The sequence below is a fragment of the Carcharodon carcharias genome, chromosome 28, assembly GCF_017639515.1.
Source record: "Carcharodon carcharias isolate sCarCar2 chromosome 28, sCarCar2.pri, whole genome shotgun sequence".
Lineage (NCBI taxonomy): Eukaryota > Metazoa > Chordata > Chondrichthyes > Lamniformes > Lamnidae > Carcharodon > Carcharodon carcharias.
In genome coordinates this window covers 12,805,463-12,824,014 of record NC_054494.1, presented here as the reverse complement: position 1 = coordinate 12,824,014, position 18,552 = coordinate 12,805,463, and the positions used below count along the sequence as shown (strand labels likewise).

The 18,552-nt window shown below is 45.9% G+C and overlaps 1 protein-coding gene across 1 annotated transcript in view; it reads right to left on the bottom strand.

Moving 5' to 3' along the window:
* The window catches only part of opn4a (opsin 4a (melanopsin)), an 82,170-nt gene that overhangs the window by 50,944 nt on the left and 12,674 nt on the right, over window positions 1–18,552 (bottom strand). Inside the window, exons 3-4 of the mRNA XM_041176105.1 lie at window positions 15,831–16,034; window positions 3,142–3,313 (exon numbers count right to left, since the gene is read on the bottom strand). Of these exons, the coding sequence (XP_041032039.1) occupies window positions 3,142–3,313; window positions 15,831–16,034 (376 nt within the window). The remainder of the gene's footprint in view (window positions 1–3,141; window positions 3,314–15,830; window positions 16,035–18,552) is intronic.

Here is an 18,552-nt window from a genome sequence, read left to right as displayed (position 1 = left end):
GTTTGGGGTATATATAAACAATTTAGACTTGAATGTAGGAGAGTTAATCAGTAAGTTCGTGGATGACACGAAAATTGGTGGGGCGATAATAGTGAGGAGGATAGCCTTAGATTACAGGAGGATATTGACAAGCTGGTCAGATGAGCTGACCAGTGGCAAATGGAATTTAATCTAGATAAGTGTGAGTTGATGCACTGGGGCAGGAAAAACAAGGCATCGGAATACTGATGAATGATAGGATCCTGGAAAGTACCAAGGATTAGAGGGACCTTGGTGTGCATGTCCACCGGTCCCTTAAGGTAGCGGGACAGGTAGGTAAGGTGGTTAAGAAGGCATATGGGATACTTGCCTTTATTAGGCATAGAATATAAGAGCAGGGAGGTTATGCTGGAACTGTATAAAACCCTGGTTAGGCCACAGCTAGAGTAGTGCGTGCAGTTCTGGAATTCACATTATAGGAAGGATGTGATTGCACTAGAGAGAGTGCAGAAGAGATTTACCAGGATGTTGCCTGGGCTGGAGAATTTTAGTTATGAGGAGAGATTGGGTGGACTGGGGTTATCTTCCCTGGAGCAGAGGAGATTGAGGGGGACATGATTGAGGTGCATAATATTATGATGGGCATAGATAGGGTAACCAGGGAGGAACTTTTCCCCTCGGCGGAGGGATCAATAACTAGGGGCATAGATTTAAGATAAGGGGCAGGAGGTTTAGAGAAGATGTGAGGAAGAATTTTTTCACCCAGAGGGTGGTGGGAATCTGGAACTCACTGCCTGAAAGGGTGGCAGAGGCAGAAACCCTCATAACATTTAAGAAGTATTTGGATGTGCACTTGCAATGCCATGGTATACAAGGCTATGGGCCTAGTGCTGGAAAATGAGATTAGAATAGTTAGGTACTTGTTTGACTGGTGCAGACTCGATGGGCCGAAGGGCCTTTTTCTGTGCTGTAGACCTCTATGAATTTATGACTATGAGACTGGCCAAATGTGTGGTTAAAATGTTCAAGGTAGGCATGGAGAAGCTAAATGGTGATTCTTTCTTTCTCATTAGAGGACTACCCCTCACACAACAACAGGTGTCACACTTGCGGAGTTATTGTTGAAACGCTGTCTCAGGATGAGATTGAGCTTATTAATGCCGAATTTAGAGGGGAAGGTGGAAAGGGTCTGGGAAACCAGAAAACCAGACACGACAGGCATAGTCGCAAGAGGAAATTTACCGTGGGAGAGCCGATATACGTGAAAAACTTCGAGGAAGGACCAGAGTGGTTACCGGGTGAAATAAGTGACTAGACCTCTATCTTACAACGTGGAGGTGGAAGGCTGGATCATTCCTGTTGAGGATACTCAACCCAATTGACGTGTCTGATGTTCCTGTAAGAGTTGAGGATACAGAACTGCAAGTGCCCACCGAAGCACCTGATGTTCAGGCAACCTCCGGAAAAGGAGGCTCCTAATAAAGAATCTGAAGTTGTGGAGCTGTGACATTCCACACGTACCAGGAAACCACCTGAAAGACTGAACTTGTAAATTCCTTACCTGGTGTGAATATTATGTTGTCTTGATAAATTTGTACTTGTAAATATAATATGTATAGCTGAGTTAAAGGGGGAGGAATGTAGTAATTATGGTTTTATTTAGTGTGTAATGTACCTTTAAGAATAATACTTGTTAAGGAAGATCACATGATATGTAGTAACCAATAGGAGAGTAACACAGGCTACCTCAGCAGTCAGTATACAGATAGAGTTGGAGTTGAAAGCATGGGTGTAGTTGCTGCTGAGTACATTGTAAATAAACTTAATGGGCAGAATTTTACGACAGTGGGATTTTACATTCCCGCTGTCATCAATGGGGTTTACAATGGCTTGCCGCATTTTATGGCCCCGTCCCCGCCAAAATAGGGCCGTAAAATTCTGCCCAATGTTTCCACCCAAGAGGTGTCTGCCGATCAATTCTATCATCAATAGTAGCAACTAGGCCACCCTTACAACAGTTAGTTAATGTTGCTGGAAGCTTAAAGTTTCTGTTTAATCAAAGTTAGGGATGGAGGGATCTGGGTGTCCTTGTAAATGAAGCAGGAAAGTTAACATGCAGATACAGAAAGCAATTAGGAAGGCAAATAGAAACATGGGAACAGGAGTAGGCCATGTGGCCCATCGAGCCTGCTCTGCCATTCAGTTTGATCGTGGCTGATCAATTACCCCAATGTCACTTTCCTGCACTATCCTCAAAAGGAATGCTGCACTCTGCAAGGGGAATGGAGCATAAAAGTAGGGAAGTCTTGCTACAAGATATTGCTGAGGCCAAACCTAGAGTATGCCTACAGTTTTGGTCCCCTTATTTAAGGAGAGATATACTTGCATTGGAGGCATTTCAGAGAAGGTTCACTCGACTGATTCCTGGAATGAAGGGGTTTTCTTATGAAAAAAGGTTGAGCAGATTGGGCCTATACTTACTGAAGTTTAGAAGGATGAGAGGTGATCTTATTGAAACACAAGATTCTAAGGGGACTTGAAAGGGTAGATGCTGGGAGGATGTTCCCCCTCATGGGGCAATCTAGAACAAGTGGCATAATTTCAAAATCAGAGGTCTCCTATTTAGATCGAAGATGAGGGGGAATGTATTCTCTCTGAGGAGCATGGCTCGTTGGAATTCTCCATTCAACAAAGCAGTGGAGACTGGGTCACTGAATATATTCAAGGCTGAGTTCGACAGATCTTTGATTGACAAGGGAGTCAAGGGTTATGGGGTCAGACAGGAAAGTGGAGTTAAGGCCACAATTAGATCAGCCAGAATCATATTTGAATGGCGAAGCAGGCTTGAGAGGCCGAGTGGCCTACTTCTGCTCCTATTTCTTATATCCCACTTATGCTTTTAGACACAGTCACAAATTAGCCTGGCAAATCTTAAATCCAGCTGTGAATTGATCTAATGGAATTTGGAAGCATTGTTTGTAATGAGGACTGGAGGGTTATATTCCAGAGAGAACACAGAGAGTACAGATTCCCAAAAATAAATCCTGAAGCTGCTAAACAGTGAAATGAAAAAAATAGCACCTTGCATTACATTAAATACTCTCCCAACATGGATTCAAAATATATTAAGAAACTGGTCATTATGAGGCATGCAGGCCTGACCTGTTGGTGGACAGAATGGCCCGGAAGATGAAGACATAACAGTAGATGATGATTCCCAAAGGAATGAAGAAGACAAAGCAGAAGAGAAGCATGGTGTAAGCCCGGACAGATGAGGTGAATGTTGTGTAGTCCCAGGTACAGGAGGTCATCAATCCTTCAGGCACATAGGCACCTAGATACAGCAAGTAAAAACAACATTGTAGATGCTGTGAGTGATCTGATTTTCAGGCAATTTCCTTTATTCATTCTTGGCTTTGAATGTCACTGGCTGGGCCAGCATTTGTTGCCCATCCCTAACTGTCCTTGAGAAGGTGGTGGTGAGCTGTCGCTTGAACCGCTGCAGTTCATGTGGTGTAGGTACACCCACTGTGCTGTTAGGGGGGCAGTTCCAGGATTTTGACCCAACGACAGTGAAGGGACATCATTATCGTTACAAGTCAGGAAAGTGTGTCACTTGGAGGGGAACTCAGGTGGTGGTGTTCCCGTGTGTCTACTGCCCTTGTCCTTCTAAATGGAACTATTGAACTGATGGAGCTACCATCTTGAGGAATTAACTGACCATCATTTACTGCTGAGGATAACAGAGAAAGAATGCCTGCTTGAATAATGTAAAAGAGGACGCTTGGCAATACTACCCCAACAAAAGTGAGTTCCCTCAGGAGAAAGGATGATAATTGGAGTAAAATAACATGTATTTATATTAAAATTACATTTCAAATGTGTGGTGTAAATAGAACATTATTGAACAATGATAAGTAATATTGACAGTGATTCTTATATCCAGGCTAAATGGCAAAGCAGTTTTGCTTACTTGTGTTTGCTCATCTGTCTATCCTTCTGTCTGCCTGCCTGTCTGTCTATCTGTCTACCTAGACATCTGTCTGTCTGCCTGCCTGTCTTTCTGTCTGCCTATCAGTATGTCTGCCTGCCCATCTGCACGTCTGCTTGCCTGCCCGCCCGTCTGTCTACCGATCTATCTATAAAAATACCTCGACATTCTAGGTGTCACATGTCATCTTATGCAAATTTTTGTATTGCACTTAATGCTGGAATCACCCAACTAAAAAAGCCATGATTCTGTCCTGTAGCCAAACCACACTTTAACAGCAGACTAATATGTTATTTTGCATGGTACAATGTTTGTGTCCATTTAGCATGGGAGGCCAAGGTGGGGTGGATAGAAGAATTGACCCTCACACTGCAGGTTGGATCCTAATCCAAAGGAGAAGGGTTATTGCTCTAAGTTTCAAAATTTCACTCGTGTGAAGGCTGTGATACTCAGACCAGGTTCAGAATTTTTTGCTCTGGGTCCTACGTGTGTTTTCCTCCTTTATTACTGGTATAAATATCTGATATCAAACATTTCGATGCTTTGGTGTACAATATATCCAAAACTTTGAAATTGCTCCTACTCTCTGCTCCTCCCCCACATATATTTTTAATTGTATTAAACGGATTGACGAATATTTATGACTGAGGCTGTTACACCGACCTGTAGATATGCAATGTGGCTTTGTTTTTCCCTGTCTTCACACACTTTTGCTTTGGAAGGATAGTGTAGAGTACCGGAAAGATTCACATGCTGACTAACAACATAAACATGGCCATCGTCAAATGCTGAAGCACCAGTAGAACCCTGAGCCTGCGAGCTTAGAGTCAGGAGTGCTGCTAACTGAGCCGCAGGACCTTCGACAACATGAGTGATCCATTAAATGGTGTTATTACTGAAGGTCAGTTTAGCAGGTGATCTACCTGCACTTACAACCAGAATTGACCTCAATTAACAGTATCAAAATGCCCTCTGAATAAGATCGCAGTCATGTGATTCCAGCACAGGCATGATGGACTGAATAACCACCTTCTGTGTTGTATGGTCCTTTGTATTTATTGAAAAACACAATCCCACACGGTCTTTCTAAAAGAGGGTGACTGCCCTGCAGCTCGTCAATCAGTGACAAGGAACACTATGGCCAGGATTTAATGGCCCTGCCGCAGCATGTCTCCCCTCAGCGGATGCGGTGCGGCATTTAAATCTCCATTTAATTCAGTGGGGCCGTGATATCCCGCTGGGGGTGGGGGGGCGGGGCTGTAAAATCCTGGCCTTTATGCATTTTACACTTGGCTTGACCTTAAATGCTCAGCCGGATGTGCCATCAATGAATAATTGTCCATTCCGGGTTCACTGAGGCACAATCTATAATTATTCTCCAACAAAGTGTTCTGCCAAAACCATATGTCAGCTGACCGGTGGTGGCCTCACTTAGGTTTGATAAATACAGTGTTATTTTTCTTTCATTTTTACAGGAACTCTTTTTAGATGCCTGCATTTCATAATAATCACTGGGTAATTGTGCTTAGTTGAAGACCAAGGGCGAGACCAGGCTTGGATGCACTGACCTCCTAGGGGAGGTAATGCCATGGTGGTATTGTCACTGGGCTAGTATTCTAGCGACACAGGGGACCTGGGTTTGAAATTTGAATCCAATAAAAATCTGGAATTAAAAGCCTAATGATGACCATGAAACCATTGCCAATTGTAAAAACCCATCTGGCTCACTAATGTCTTTTAGGGGAGGAAATCTGGTGTCCTTGTCTGGCCTACATTGACCCTTAAATGCCCTCTGAGCAAGGGCAATTAGGGATGGGCAATAAATGCTGTATAAACCAGTGATGTCCACATCCCATGAACAAGTAAAAAAAAACTCTATGCCCTTGTTCATCCCTCTGTCCCACACCTTATGCTCTTGCACTGTTCCCTGACCTACACCCTACCCCATTTGGGGCTTGCAAGAACTGGTGACACTCTTTGTGGCTCCCCACTGTCATACAGGATATTTTCATAACTGATGTCATAAGGAATAGGAGCAAGAGTAGGTCATTTGGCCCGTTAAGCCTCCTCTGCCATTCAATAAGATCATGGCTGATCTGATCGTGGCCTTAGATCCACTTTCCTCCCTGCCCCCATAACCCCTAACTCCCTTGCTGATCAAAAATCTGTCTAACTCAGCCTTGAATATATTCAATGACCCAGCCTCCTCTACTGTCTGTGCAAGAGAATTCCAAAGACTAACAACCCACGGAGAGAAGAAATTCCTCTTCTCCTCCCTCATTTTTAAACTGTGCCCCTTAGTCCTAGATTCCCCCGTAAGGAGAAACATCCTCTTGGCTTCTACACTGTCAAAGTGCCTCAACCCCTGACCCCCCCACCCTGGAATTGTCTATGTTTCAATAGGGTCACCTCTCACTCTTCTAAACTCCAATGATTACAGGCACGACTTGCTCAATCTCTCCTCATAAAACATTTTTTCATCCCAGGAATCAACTAGAGACCGTTCTCTGAACTTCTTCCACTGTATGTATATCCATTTTAAGTAAGGACCAAAACTGTACATCAATTTCCCCTTATTAATTTATTGAGTAGCAGTCTGGGAGCAGCTATTTCAAATGGAGCTCCCCTTACATGGAGCTCAATTATCAGAGTCAGGAACCTGATGCTTGGATAATTTTCCAGGTCCCAATCCCATAACACAACTGCATTGTTCACGTTCCTCTATCTTGAACTGCATATGTCCTAATTGGGCCGGAGATGAGCTTTGCCCCCAGTTAGCAGCACTGGGTGTAACCAGGACGCGACAGCTGCCTGCAGGGTGTGAGCGGCAGAGGCAGATAGCAGCCATGATGGGGCCTGCCACTACCTCACAGAGGAGAAGAGGCAGTAACTCGGTGGGCCAGCAGCCTCAAAGAGCACAAAACTGGCCAAACAGAAGGTAAAGCACACGGTCCGGCACAAGATCCCCCAGCTCCTGAAATTTTTCAACCTAAAAAAACCTTTAACTTCAGCCCGCTTTGAATCTAACAGCTGTGCACAATCTACACTGTACAGGTTCAGTGGTATCAAATTTGTAAATTGTACCCTTGTCCTTCCCGTCTTACTAACCAGCTCCTCAAGTAGCTTAATGGGCCGCTAACTGAAGGCGAGAGGGATCCCCATTGCCCAAACTGCCCTCACTTTGAAAATTGCACCGTGTTCCGGAGACAGTAGGATCCATTGCCGCGCTCAGGGAATGCGATTTTCAAATCACGCCCCCACGCCTTCCTGGCCCCACCAGAAAATAAAAATCCCAGCCTTGTAGTCAAAAAGTTTCCTTGGGCCAGAAACTTACCTGTGTCAGGCAGGTCAGGGGGTGGGGGGGGGGGGGGGGGGGGGGGGGGGGGGGGCACGGAGCCAATCACCACCTGCGATCGGCTGCACGCCGCCATTTTATGTGGATGGGCCAAATAAGGCCCACCCAGTGTGACACATGGTTGGCGGTGCTACCTGTGTGGGCGAGGGGTCGGGGGGTGGGGGGGTGGGGGGGCGGGGTGGGGGGGGATGTTGGGGGGGTGTGGAAGAGGGAGAGTCGGGGCCTGCACTCTTTCGTGCCTGCATGTGAAAGAGTGCAGTAATCTCCCTGCTGCACAGAGCAGCCTCGGAGATTAATTTGCTAATGGAAATCTTCAATAAAGGATCTGAAAAATAATTTAAACATAAGCTGGGGCATGTTTGTACAGTTAGCAAAATTTATTTAATTATTTAATTAAACCTTCAGGAAACCTCATCCCGCCCGTGGATGAGGTTTCCTGAAAAACGCGAAGGCTGCTTGGGCTCTTCGCCTGCCCGTCAACCTTAAGGTTGGACGAGCAGCTTTGGTAACAACCTTAGTTGGCTTTTTAATGGCCTCAACAGGCCGTTGACAGCTTGGTGGGCGGGCAGCCGCCTCCAGCACATGCCCACTGAACGAAATATCGTATTGACATTGGGGCGCACGCCCGACGCCATCGCGCATTATTTTGCTCGTCAGCATGTTGGGCCCGCCCCCACATGCCAACAGCAGTATTCAGGCCTTGGAGTTGTCCCCTAACCTCTCATGACCCCTTCCCTGAACTGCCTTCGGTGAGGCAGCAACAGCACCGAGGATACTTCTGGCCACAATCTTCTCCAGTGACATCATGAAAAAGAAAAGGTGACCTCAACCACGGTATTCTGTTCAACTTGCCACAGGCGCGGAAGCTCTCTACTAACTGACGGCTCCTGTACAGCCTCTAACCAGCAATTATAAAATATAGGCGATCCAAAAAGATTCAAACACCAGCTCTTTGTATCATTTAGATCATGTGGCAATTCAGTAGAATATAACTACTGTTTAAAAAAGATCACGTCCTCTCCTCCTGTTTCACCCTTTCCTCTTCGTCTATCTCCACAGAGCAGAGGTTAAGAGGAGCTTTGAAGAACAATCCGGTTAGTCCCACACACCCAATCTTTCCCCAAATTTCTGCAATTTTTTTCTCCTTCCAACATTTATCCAATTCCCTTTGGAGAGGAGTTTTGAAATAAGCCTCTTTTGATCATGAAGGGTTTACAGAAAGTAAACGACGATAAGCTTTTTCCAATCTTTGAAGGATCAATTATGAGGGGGCTTGGATTTCAACTGTTTGGCAAAAGAAGCAAAAGCAACATGAGGAAAATGTTTTTTTATGCAATGAGTGGTTAGGATTTGGGACGCAGTGCCTGATAGGGTGCTGAAAACAGGTTGAATAGGAAATTGGATGAATACTGGGAGGAGAAATAATTGGGAAGATATGGGGAAAGAGCGAGGGAGTGCGACTGACTGGGTTACTCTTCAAAAGAGCTGGGGCAGCCTAAACAGCCTCTTTCAGTGCTGTACTCTTCTATGATTCAACGATTACTGCCAGAAATGCCCTCCACCAAAGGGTTGGCTCAGCTGAGCTACAGACTTTTCCAACAGGGCTGCTATTAAGTAAGAGGAGCAGCACTTCAGGTGGGAACAATCACTTGAACCTTTATTCCCTCCCTCCTTCCCTTAACCTATCAGTTCAGAACCTCACAATTCTCTGTAACTTGGAAACCGGCTCCATAAGTGACCAAATGCATCTTAGAGTAGGGTGAACTTCTGAGTTCAAACACAGGGGTCATTTGCATGTACAAAGTTGGGCAATGGGCCCCTCACATCAAACTACTTGAGCACAGCAGAGGAACTGGAGGCTGATGGGCTGTTCTTGTAAATAAAGAGTTCTATTTGAAGTGAGGCTAACCCATGATCAAAGGCACAGAGAGAGTTGAAACTCACCCAACGAGGCTGTAGGATTTGAATACTGCAGAAAGTGCATTTGAGGTTTTGCAATGGCTGGCTTGTCATTCACAGCTGTCAGGATTTCCAAAATAGGGACACTATAGGCAGCTCCTTATGCTCATTCCCTCATAACTAGTGATCTGCACATAATTGCACTTTATAGCAGGGTAACCAGATCTTTGGAGTCATTTGTTTGCAACCACCGACTTGAAGACGACTTAGGAACAGGGACTAAAGCCCATTCAGCCCTTCAAGCCTGATCTGTCATCTCAAATGGATCATTGGCCTCAACTCCATCTGCTCACCTTTGCTCCTCGATTCGCTTACCCAACAAAAATCTATCTCAGTCTTGAAAGCTCCGGTTACTCCAGCAGCTACAGCACTGTGGGGGAGAGAGTTTAAGTTTCCACCACCTCTCCTGATTTTGATTTTGAATGGCATGACTCTAATTTTAAGAGGATGCCCCTTTGCTCGCCATTCCCCCACCAGAGAAAATGGTGCCTCTGCAACTACTTGATCAAATCCTTTGAACATTTTAAACACATTGATCAGGTCACCCTCCACCCCCACAACCCCCCCCACCCCCCTCAATCTCCCATATTCCAGGGTAACGTGAGTCAAGTTCATATGACCTGTCTTTGTAATTTAACCCTCTAAGCCCTCATTGTAAGCTAGTGTCAGAAGTGGGACTTTCATGTCAGGATCACTGAATAAGGATCTATGGAGGGGCCCACAATCGAATTTTCTCCTCCCCAATTTCAGGGCCCCTGAGGCTAAGTGCAGCGTTTCCACAAACCTCCCAGTTGTGTTTATTTATAAGGCGTTCCTGCCTTTTGCCCCTTCTCAACTCTCAGCCCACCCTCATCCAGTTATCTGGCATGAGAGGTAGGCTGCTGATGGACCTCTTGCTTCCCATCCCATCCTCCCTTCCCTCACCCCAACCTTTTCCTTCTGATTTTTTGCTTTCAGAAAACCAAGGACTGCCACCTGCCCAGACACTGCCCCAGGATGAGGAGAGAAAGCAACGGCATAGCACTGATGAAGAGGTCTTGTCACTTGATCTAACACTCACGGTCACCAGCTCAGGTACTGGCACTGCGCATATGGGCTAGTGTAGAGTTGGGATCAGTGTGTGATCCAGCACATGTGGGCTACAGCCAGGCCAGACGGAAAGGATACTTTGTTCCCCAGCCCCTCGGAGGCTGAGGTCACAGGTGGGTTCTGCTGCCGAGGACTCAGATTAGGACCTGGGTCGGGCAGCAAGCAGGAGAGAGCTGATGAGGAGGCACACTGTGATGCTGGGTGCATTAGCCGGCCTGTCAGGCAACCTCCTGTCACTGTCAAGGAGCATGGAGGAGGCTGGCTCCAAGGTGGCAGAGGGCAATGCACAGAGTTGAACGGTGGGTTGGGGGCTGAGCAACGTTGTGTAGATACCACATCTTAAAGGCAGGCTGCCCCATCTTAAGGGGAAGTTGCACTGAATAACAATGGTGGAATTTATATGATGGAAAAGGCAACACCCAGGCCAGAGATGGGGCTCTGGGTGATAGATGCTGCGCTAGAATCATTAATGGTGGAGCTTGGCAGGAGGAGAGACTCCATAGCCCTTTTCACAGCCACTCCCCCACCTCAATGTCTTGTTGCAGACCCAGAGGCACCATTTTACTGTAAGAGGCTTTGTGGGGACAGGTCACCTATTCCTTTGCCACCCTGTGAGGGATGTCTCTGGCAAATCCAGGACACCTGGAAAAACACCTCCAAAAACACTCCACAGTACTTTCAGACACTTAACTATAGCAGAATTTCTTAAAAATGATCTTAGCTGCAAATTGGGTGCCTGGACACTTTAACGATCACTAGTGGGCCCATTTTGCCAAGCATTGCAACACAGCCAGCAGTGTCACCAGCCCCAGCTTTACTGCCTGTTATAATAATGTGTGTAATTTGCTTCCGTTCTGTGGTTTCTTTCTACATTTTAACATGGCCAAGTATCAAAACAACTTATACAGCTAATTGATTGGCTAAACAAAGTGCCAGCTTGGCTCAGTGGTGGTATTTCCATTGGCTTGTGTGAAAAACGATGGACAGCCTATCCCACACCACTTTTTACATCCCAAACATTCCCCTATCTCCATGTCGAAAAACCAGATAAGAACGCAGGCCAAGAAAAATCTTATAAATCCCTCTCCAAGCCCCTTGGGCCAGTCAAAATAACCGAGGAGAGCAATCTTCCCTAATCAATGTTACCTATTCCTTGTACGTATGGTCTCCCCTCCAGCCAGAAACAAATTCAGTGAATCAGCGTTCACTGCACAAGCCAACAGATCCACTACTTACTGCGAAAAGAATCATGTCTTTATATCTAACCTTACATAAGTTCAGGTTGTGACCTCTCGTTCCCCCAGGCTATTTATTAGAAACAAAGGGCAGGATTTAAGGTTTTGAGTTTGGACCTCGATGTTGGGGTCAAATGAGGGGTCACGACCCCACACTGTGTGGGGAACAGCCACCCGTCAGCGATTTTTTCTGAATTAATTAGTGGCCAGAGGGCGGACTCGCCATCCAATGAAGAGCGGTAGGCGGGCTCTCACAGCTGGAAGGCCAACAGGAAGCCCTCCAGCCCTGAAGGAACTTCAGCCTGCAGTTCAAGTAAGGGAGGGAGGGATGGAGGGTGTGCCTCCATTTTGAGGTGCTCTCCATGCAACTTTTAAAAGTTTTAAATTTAAGATTGGCATCAGCAGCCGGGCCACCATTGTGGAGGAGGAATCCCTCCACAGGGCGTTCAGTGGCCGCAGCAGTGGCCAGGCGGGTGGGGTAGGCCTCAAAGCCTGCCTGGAGCTCCGGGTGCAGCGGTCTGCTGCCTGGAGGCTGCCTCCGGGCAACTGGCTTAGTTCCTGACAGTCACTATTGTTGCATAGGCGAACTGGGGTTTTCCAGCTGACCCAATTCTCAAGGGGCCTGGAGACGGCAATTACAGCCTGTTGATAAATGAGGAGATTCCAAAGAAGGCACACAGAAAACATCACAGCTCGCAGCCTGGAGGAGGGGGAGAGGGGCAGAATCAGCCCCTCACAATTGGCCCTAATAGGCTATTAACTCCCCTAATTTGCCACCCATCACTTCTGAGGGGCAAAAATTCTATCTTAACTATCTACACAGCCACAACTAAGTCAGAACTTTGCTGGTTCAAGCCCAACTCCAGAGCTTAACCGTGTAATCTAGGCTGATATCTTAGTGCAGTGCTGAGGGAGTGCTACATTGTTAAAGGTATTGTCTTTAGATGAAATGTTAAACTGACAGCCTCTTTGCTTGTTCAGATATAAAAACCTATCCAAGAAAGATCTGGGAGCTCTTCTGTGCCCTGGTCAACATCTAGCTTTTAGCTATCACCATTTAACAGATTAATTAGTCATTTATCTTATACTGTGTTGCGAATGTCTAGTTCATGGTTCACGTGATTTGGAATACAACTTTTAGTTTTAGGAATTAAAGTTTTGACTGTGGAGAATGGGGGCATCTGGTTGGGAAACTGATGAGCAACTCCAGGTGAACGCAATCCGAACAAGCTTGAAGTTTATGACACTTAAGAAATTGGGGTCATGTTGACTTAAGAGGTTAGCAATTAGAAGGGTAAGATCATAAAGCAGAGGTGGGCTTACTTAACTAAAGAACTGAAGACATGATAAAAGCAAAATACTACAGATGCTGGAAACCCGAAATAAAAACTGAAAATGCCAGTAAAACTCAGCTGGTCTGGCAGCGTCTGTGGAGAGACAAACAGAGTTAACGCTTTGAGTCCATATGGCTTTTAGCTTTGAGGAAGTCATATGTACTCGAAACGTTAACTCTGTTTCTCTCTCCACAGACGCTGCCAGACTAGCTGAGTTTTACTGGCATTTTCAGTCTTTATTAATTGGAGACATGACGTCAGCAATCCTTGTATTTAGAGAAGTCCAGAGAGATGATTTTGTTTTATGAGATAGAGCTAAATTAGTTTTAAAGCATTCAGAAAACCTTAAGGGTTGTGAAATAAATTTCTTCCTTCAAATCAAAAAAAGAATTATAAATAACCTTAACCTAAAGGTCTGTTTGATGACATCCCAGAGCATGCCAGGATGTCATGGAGATGAGTGGAGTTTAGGGAGATTCTCTGATTTCAGTTTATTTGGGTGTTTGCTGAGAGAGTTTTTTACTTGTAGTTTGGATTTTGTGTGTTGTGAGCTCACTGAAAGAACATAGCCAAAGTAAATGACAGTTAGTTAGGCCTGCACTATAAGCAGAGAAAAAACTAACTTCATAATTTGCTGCGTGGAATGCAGGTAAGGCTTAATCTTGGTTTTGTGAAGGGAGAGAAGTTGGAAGATTGCCTAGTTTGAAGCTAGTGGAAAAATCAACAGTGGTCCTCACAGACTTTTGTGGCAAAAGAAAGCAATCAGCAGATTAGCGTGGAAGTATTGAGAAGCAACCAGGACAAGGGACTGAGGCATCCACAGTCAAGAGGTAGTAAATGAAAGTCTTACCTTTAAGAATAGCTGGAGCTGAGGAGAATTAAATGATGCATCCAGAGGAGTGTGGCATACTCTTGGGCAGTCCCAACAGAAATATATAACTCAAAGATATCATAAAGTATAAGGGAATTCTTGGGGGAACTACGAAGTAAAACGGAGTGCATGATATACATAGCTATAAGTTAATAGTGCTTGTTTTGTCTGAGTCTTTGATACACAAGATGTTTGTTTTTGTTTAAAAAAGTGAAATCTTGTGGCATAGTTCTAGTGGTTAAAATGGGGTGTGGGGTGGGAGACGTGGTGGTGGTGAGATGGTGGCATAGTATTGTCACTGGGCTGGTAACCCAGAGGCCCAGGATAATACTCAGGGGGTATAGGTTCAAATCCAATTATGGCAGCTGGTAGAATTTAAATCTAATTAATAATTCGAGATTTGAAAGCTAGTCTCAGTAATGGTGACCATGAAACTATCATTGATTGTCGTAAAAACCCACCTGGTTCACTAATGTCCTTTAGGGAAGGAAATCTGGCGTCCTTACCTGGTCTGGCCTACTTGTGACTCCAGACCCACAGCAATGAGATTGATTCTTAACTGCCCTCTGAAATGGCCTAACAAGTCACTCAGTTCAAGGGCAATTAGGGATGGACATCAAATGCTGGCCTTGCCAATGACACCCACATCCCATGGAAGATTTTTTTAAAAATGAGGCATTTGGATTGTAACACTGTTCATGGAACCTTGCTGTGCAGAAAATGGTTATTGTCCTCGCCTAGACGACAACTGTGACTATCTTTCAAAATGATTCATTTACCATGAAAAACTTTGGGATAACTGGGGAAATCACAGGTACTATGTAATGCAAGTTTTTCTCTTTAACCCTGCAACCTGCAGTGAAACTCTGACAGGGAGATGGTCAGTCCAACAGTGATCAAGATTACAAACCTGACCAAAGTTTATTTACACTCCACAATCTGATAAGTGCACTTGCCATTTGTATTGATGTGAATTGAGCTTCTGACAGATTAACCTGTTGACACACTGAGGGAACTTTTACAACAGCGCTCAGGGCGCATTACCAATACTCGCCTCAGGCTGAATCAGTACCTTCAGGAGAGGAAGACCGCACAATTTAGGAATTGGGTTGTACTGATGGTCAGGGAGATAGACAGGTGGAGAGCGAGAGTGAGAGAGAAAGGCATACAGACAGGCGTACCTACACGCAGGGAGAGGCAGAAAGAGAAACACAGAGAGACGGAGAGGTAGAGTAGGGAACTCTTTGGCACCGCTTACCCCAGGAACGGAGGCGGACAGAACGCAAAGATTACGAGGCTGGCTGGTGTGCAAGTTTCCCGATCCCGTTCCTAGCATGAGCCATTTAGGGGTGTTGTGTTTTCTAACTGTGGCCTGGCTGCTTTTTGTATTTTTTAATTGGTTCTTTACAAAGGTTGGTGAGAGGGTGCCTTCATGTTGAAGAGCCCCTTCAGTTACTGAGCCAATGCTTTGACTGGCTGCTTCTCTGAAACTAGGAGGCTTCTGATTGACCCTCCAGCTTCCAGGGCCCACCCAAAGCCCTGAATTGAACAGGGAAACTGTCTCCAGGTCAATTAAGAGAGCACCCTGGTTAAAATCCCAAAGGGTGATTGCTTCCCCCCATCCCCTGGGCGTGGGTTTGAGACCCAAAAACAGTTCCAGCTCCTGTTTCCTGCCCCCATGTGAAAATTCAGCTCAGAAAGTGGGATAATCTATCAGGTTCTGTTGGATTTAAGGAGGGTAATTTTCAACTGATCCCTGGAGTGGACAACTTGCATCGTGGGCCAGGTATCTTGTTATAGAAACTGCCCAACACTCCTGTCAGAGGGTTTCCATAATGGAAGTCTTCTCTCTAATGGTATACCCGGCACTCTGGTGCTTAGTTCAAAATGACGCCTAAGGTATCTGCCCAGTGAAGAAGCTTAACTTGCCAAATAACAAAGAGTGCATGAATGTCAGTGCATATCCTATAAAACATTCTGATATCAGCATGTCACAGAATCTCTCAGTGAGACTTACTCCACCCAAAGAAAGGAGGGAGGCTCCAGGTCAGCGAATACAGCCAGACTCCCAGCAAGATGAAGACAGCTCGCTTCTTAGACAGCATCCCGATGGAGGCCAGGGGCCGAGTGATCACAAAATATCTGTCGGCCGCAATTACAACCAGCGTGATCATCGAGGAGATTCCAAAGAGGGCACCACAGAAAGCATATAGCTCACAGGCTGCAAGGAGAGAGCAAAAGGGTAGCGTCAGCAACTGAAAAATTACCCTCTATTTAGGCATTAATGTCCATAGCGTCAGACCTGATTCACATTGGGTTAATTTAATGATGCCTATGAGTGCTTAGAATATTATAACTGTGACTGCCATCGAACATCAGTAAAGGTACCCTTAACCGAAACTCATACACAAAGTTTTTTGGGTTGGGGACGAGTGCAGGTTATGACTGACAATTACAACAGAAGCATGTGCTGGAAATGTGAGATAAAAACAGAAAACGCTGGAAACACTCAGCAGCATCTGTGGAGCGAGAACCAGCGCTAACGATTCAGGTCAATGATCTTTCATCAGTACTGGGAAAAGTAATAGGTTTTAAGCAAATGAAAGTGGGGAGGGTGGAACAAGGACAAAAGGGAAAGTGTGTGGCCAGGTGGAGGGCAGGGGAGATTAAATGACAAAACTGTTGGTGGTGCAGGGCCAAAGGGAGTGGGAAAAGGAACAAAAGATGTGCCTGGAGCAGGTGTGAATAGCGGAATGATGAACAGCTGCCATCTGAAAGCAAAAACAAGAGAAAAAGAAGAGTAAAACTAAAACATAGAAAAAAAATTGAAACAAAATGGGGCAGACTCTACAGTAAACTACTTGATTTTTGATGCAAAAAATTCTGGGGGAGTCCTAAATCAGTAATGAGATCCCCATCACCTCATAAATCAGGAGACAACAATCTAGAGATTTAGTGTAAAAATCATGAGTTGCAATTTTTTTAAACATAAGGCAAGATAGATTGACAGTTGGTTTATAAACTCATTAGAAAGAGTGAAAGGCTGGCATTTATGTAGTGTTTTTCACCACCACTGGATGTTTTGTAGTGTCTTATAGCCAATGAAATACTTCTAAACTTTTGAAATGTAGGGCAGAATTTTACATTCCCCCACCAGCAGGTTTCTAGGCAGAGATGAGGGTAAAATTTCTTGGATGGCCTTCCCACTGGATTCCCGCCTGCCCTGACCTTGCTGCAATTTTACGCTTTATTGACCACATAAGGGCTATTCCCTGCCCAGCCTCAATTTTCAGGCTGGTGGGAGGAGTTCCGGGGCAGTGGGGGGAAGCCTCAAATGTAACCAGGTTCAGGCTTTGGGCAGGAAGGGTTGGGCGAGTGGTGTAGGCAGCTCCATCAGTAACCTCCTTTTAACATCGGGCACATCCCCAAAAGGTCAGGACCCTGCAGGTCTTCCCTCCGTGCCCCCCCCCCCCCCCCCCCCCCCCCCCCCCCCCCCCCCCCCCCCCCCACCCACCCCCCCCCCACCCCCCTGCCCACAAGAAGTCTTTCCACCAGAACCCCAACTCCCCCCATCCACCCCCTTGGGTCTTACCTCCCCTACCCGCCCTGAGACCCCCAAAACTTACCTGGTCCTGGACTCCTGGGATTTGGGCTGGTGGGGGACTGCTTGCAGTCCCGATCCTGTCCACTGCAGCTTCAGGTGCTACAGGGACTAGAGAGCTGCTGGCCAGTCAGCTCTCTGAGGTGGGATTTCCTCCCGAGCGTAGAGTGAAAGTCCCAAATACAGCCAATTAACACACATTGGAATGTGAAATGGCTGCCTGGTTGGGGATGTGTTTGCCGTTGACTCCTGTGATGGCGGGGGGGGGGAGGTGGGGCTGTGGGAGAGGAGGGGAGGAGGAAAACTCTGCTAACCTAAAAATCCTGGCCATGGTCACTGTTGTAAAGAAGGCAATGCAGCAGCCAATTCATGCACAGCAAGCTCCCGCCAACAGCAATGTGATAATGACCAAATAATGTTTATTTGTAGTGTTGATTGAGGGATAAATATTGGCCAGGCCACCTGGGATAACTCCCCTGCTCTTCTTTGGAATAGTGCCACAGGATCTTTCATGTCCACCTGTGAGGGCAGACAGGACCTTGGTTTAATGTCTCATGACAGATTAGGAATTTGTTTAACTTGCAGCAGACCATATGAAGATTCACTTGGTCCTGCAGTTTGCCTCTGGTTAAAATAGCAAACCCACAGTGCAGCGCCCCAAGTAAATGATCCCTCCTCATCCTTCTCGACCTGCCTGTAGCCCTTGACAAGGCTGATCACTCCATCCTCCTCCAACGCCTCTCCACTGTCATCCAGCTGGGGTGAGACTGCTCTTGCCTGGTTTCATTCTTAGCTATCTAAAAGTATCACTTGCGTATTGCTGACAAAAGCGACGTTTTGTTGAAGCTTTTTGCCTTGCACTCATCAGGACAATGCAAGAATCGGTATGTCAGGGGAAGCAACGACTTTGCACTGTTCCCCTGACATTGGTAATCTTGTGATTGTCCTGATGAGTGTGAGCTGAAAAGTTTCAACAAAATGTCTCTTTTTGCAGTAAACTCAAGTTCTAGTACTGCCAAACGACTATTAGTATCACTTGCAGTGGTTGCTCTTCCAGCTTTTGCAAATGAGTCATTATAATCCTCTCTTACAGACCTTTTGTGATTCAGTTAGGCAGCAGGGTAAGTGGACAGCAATG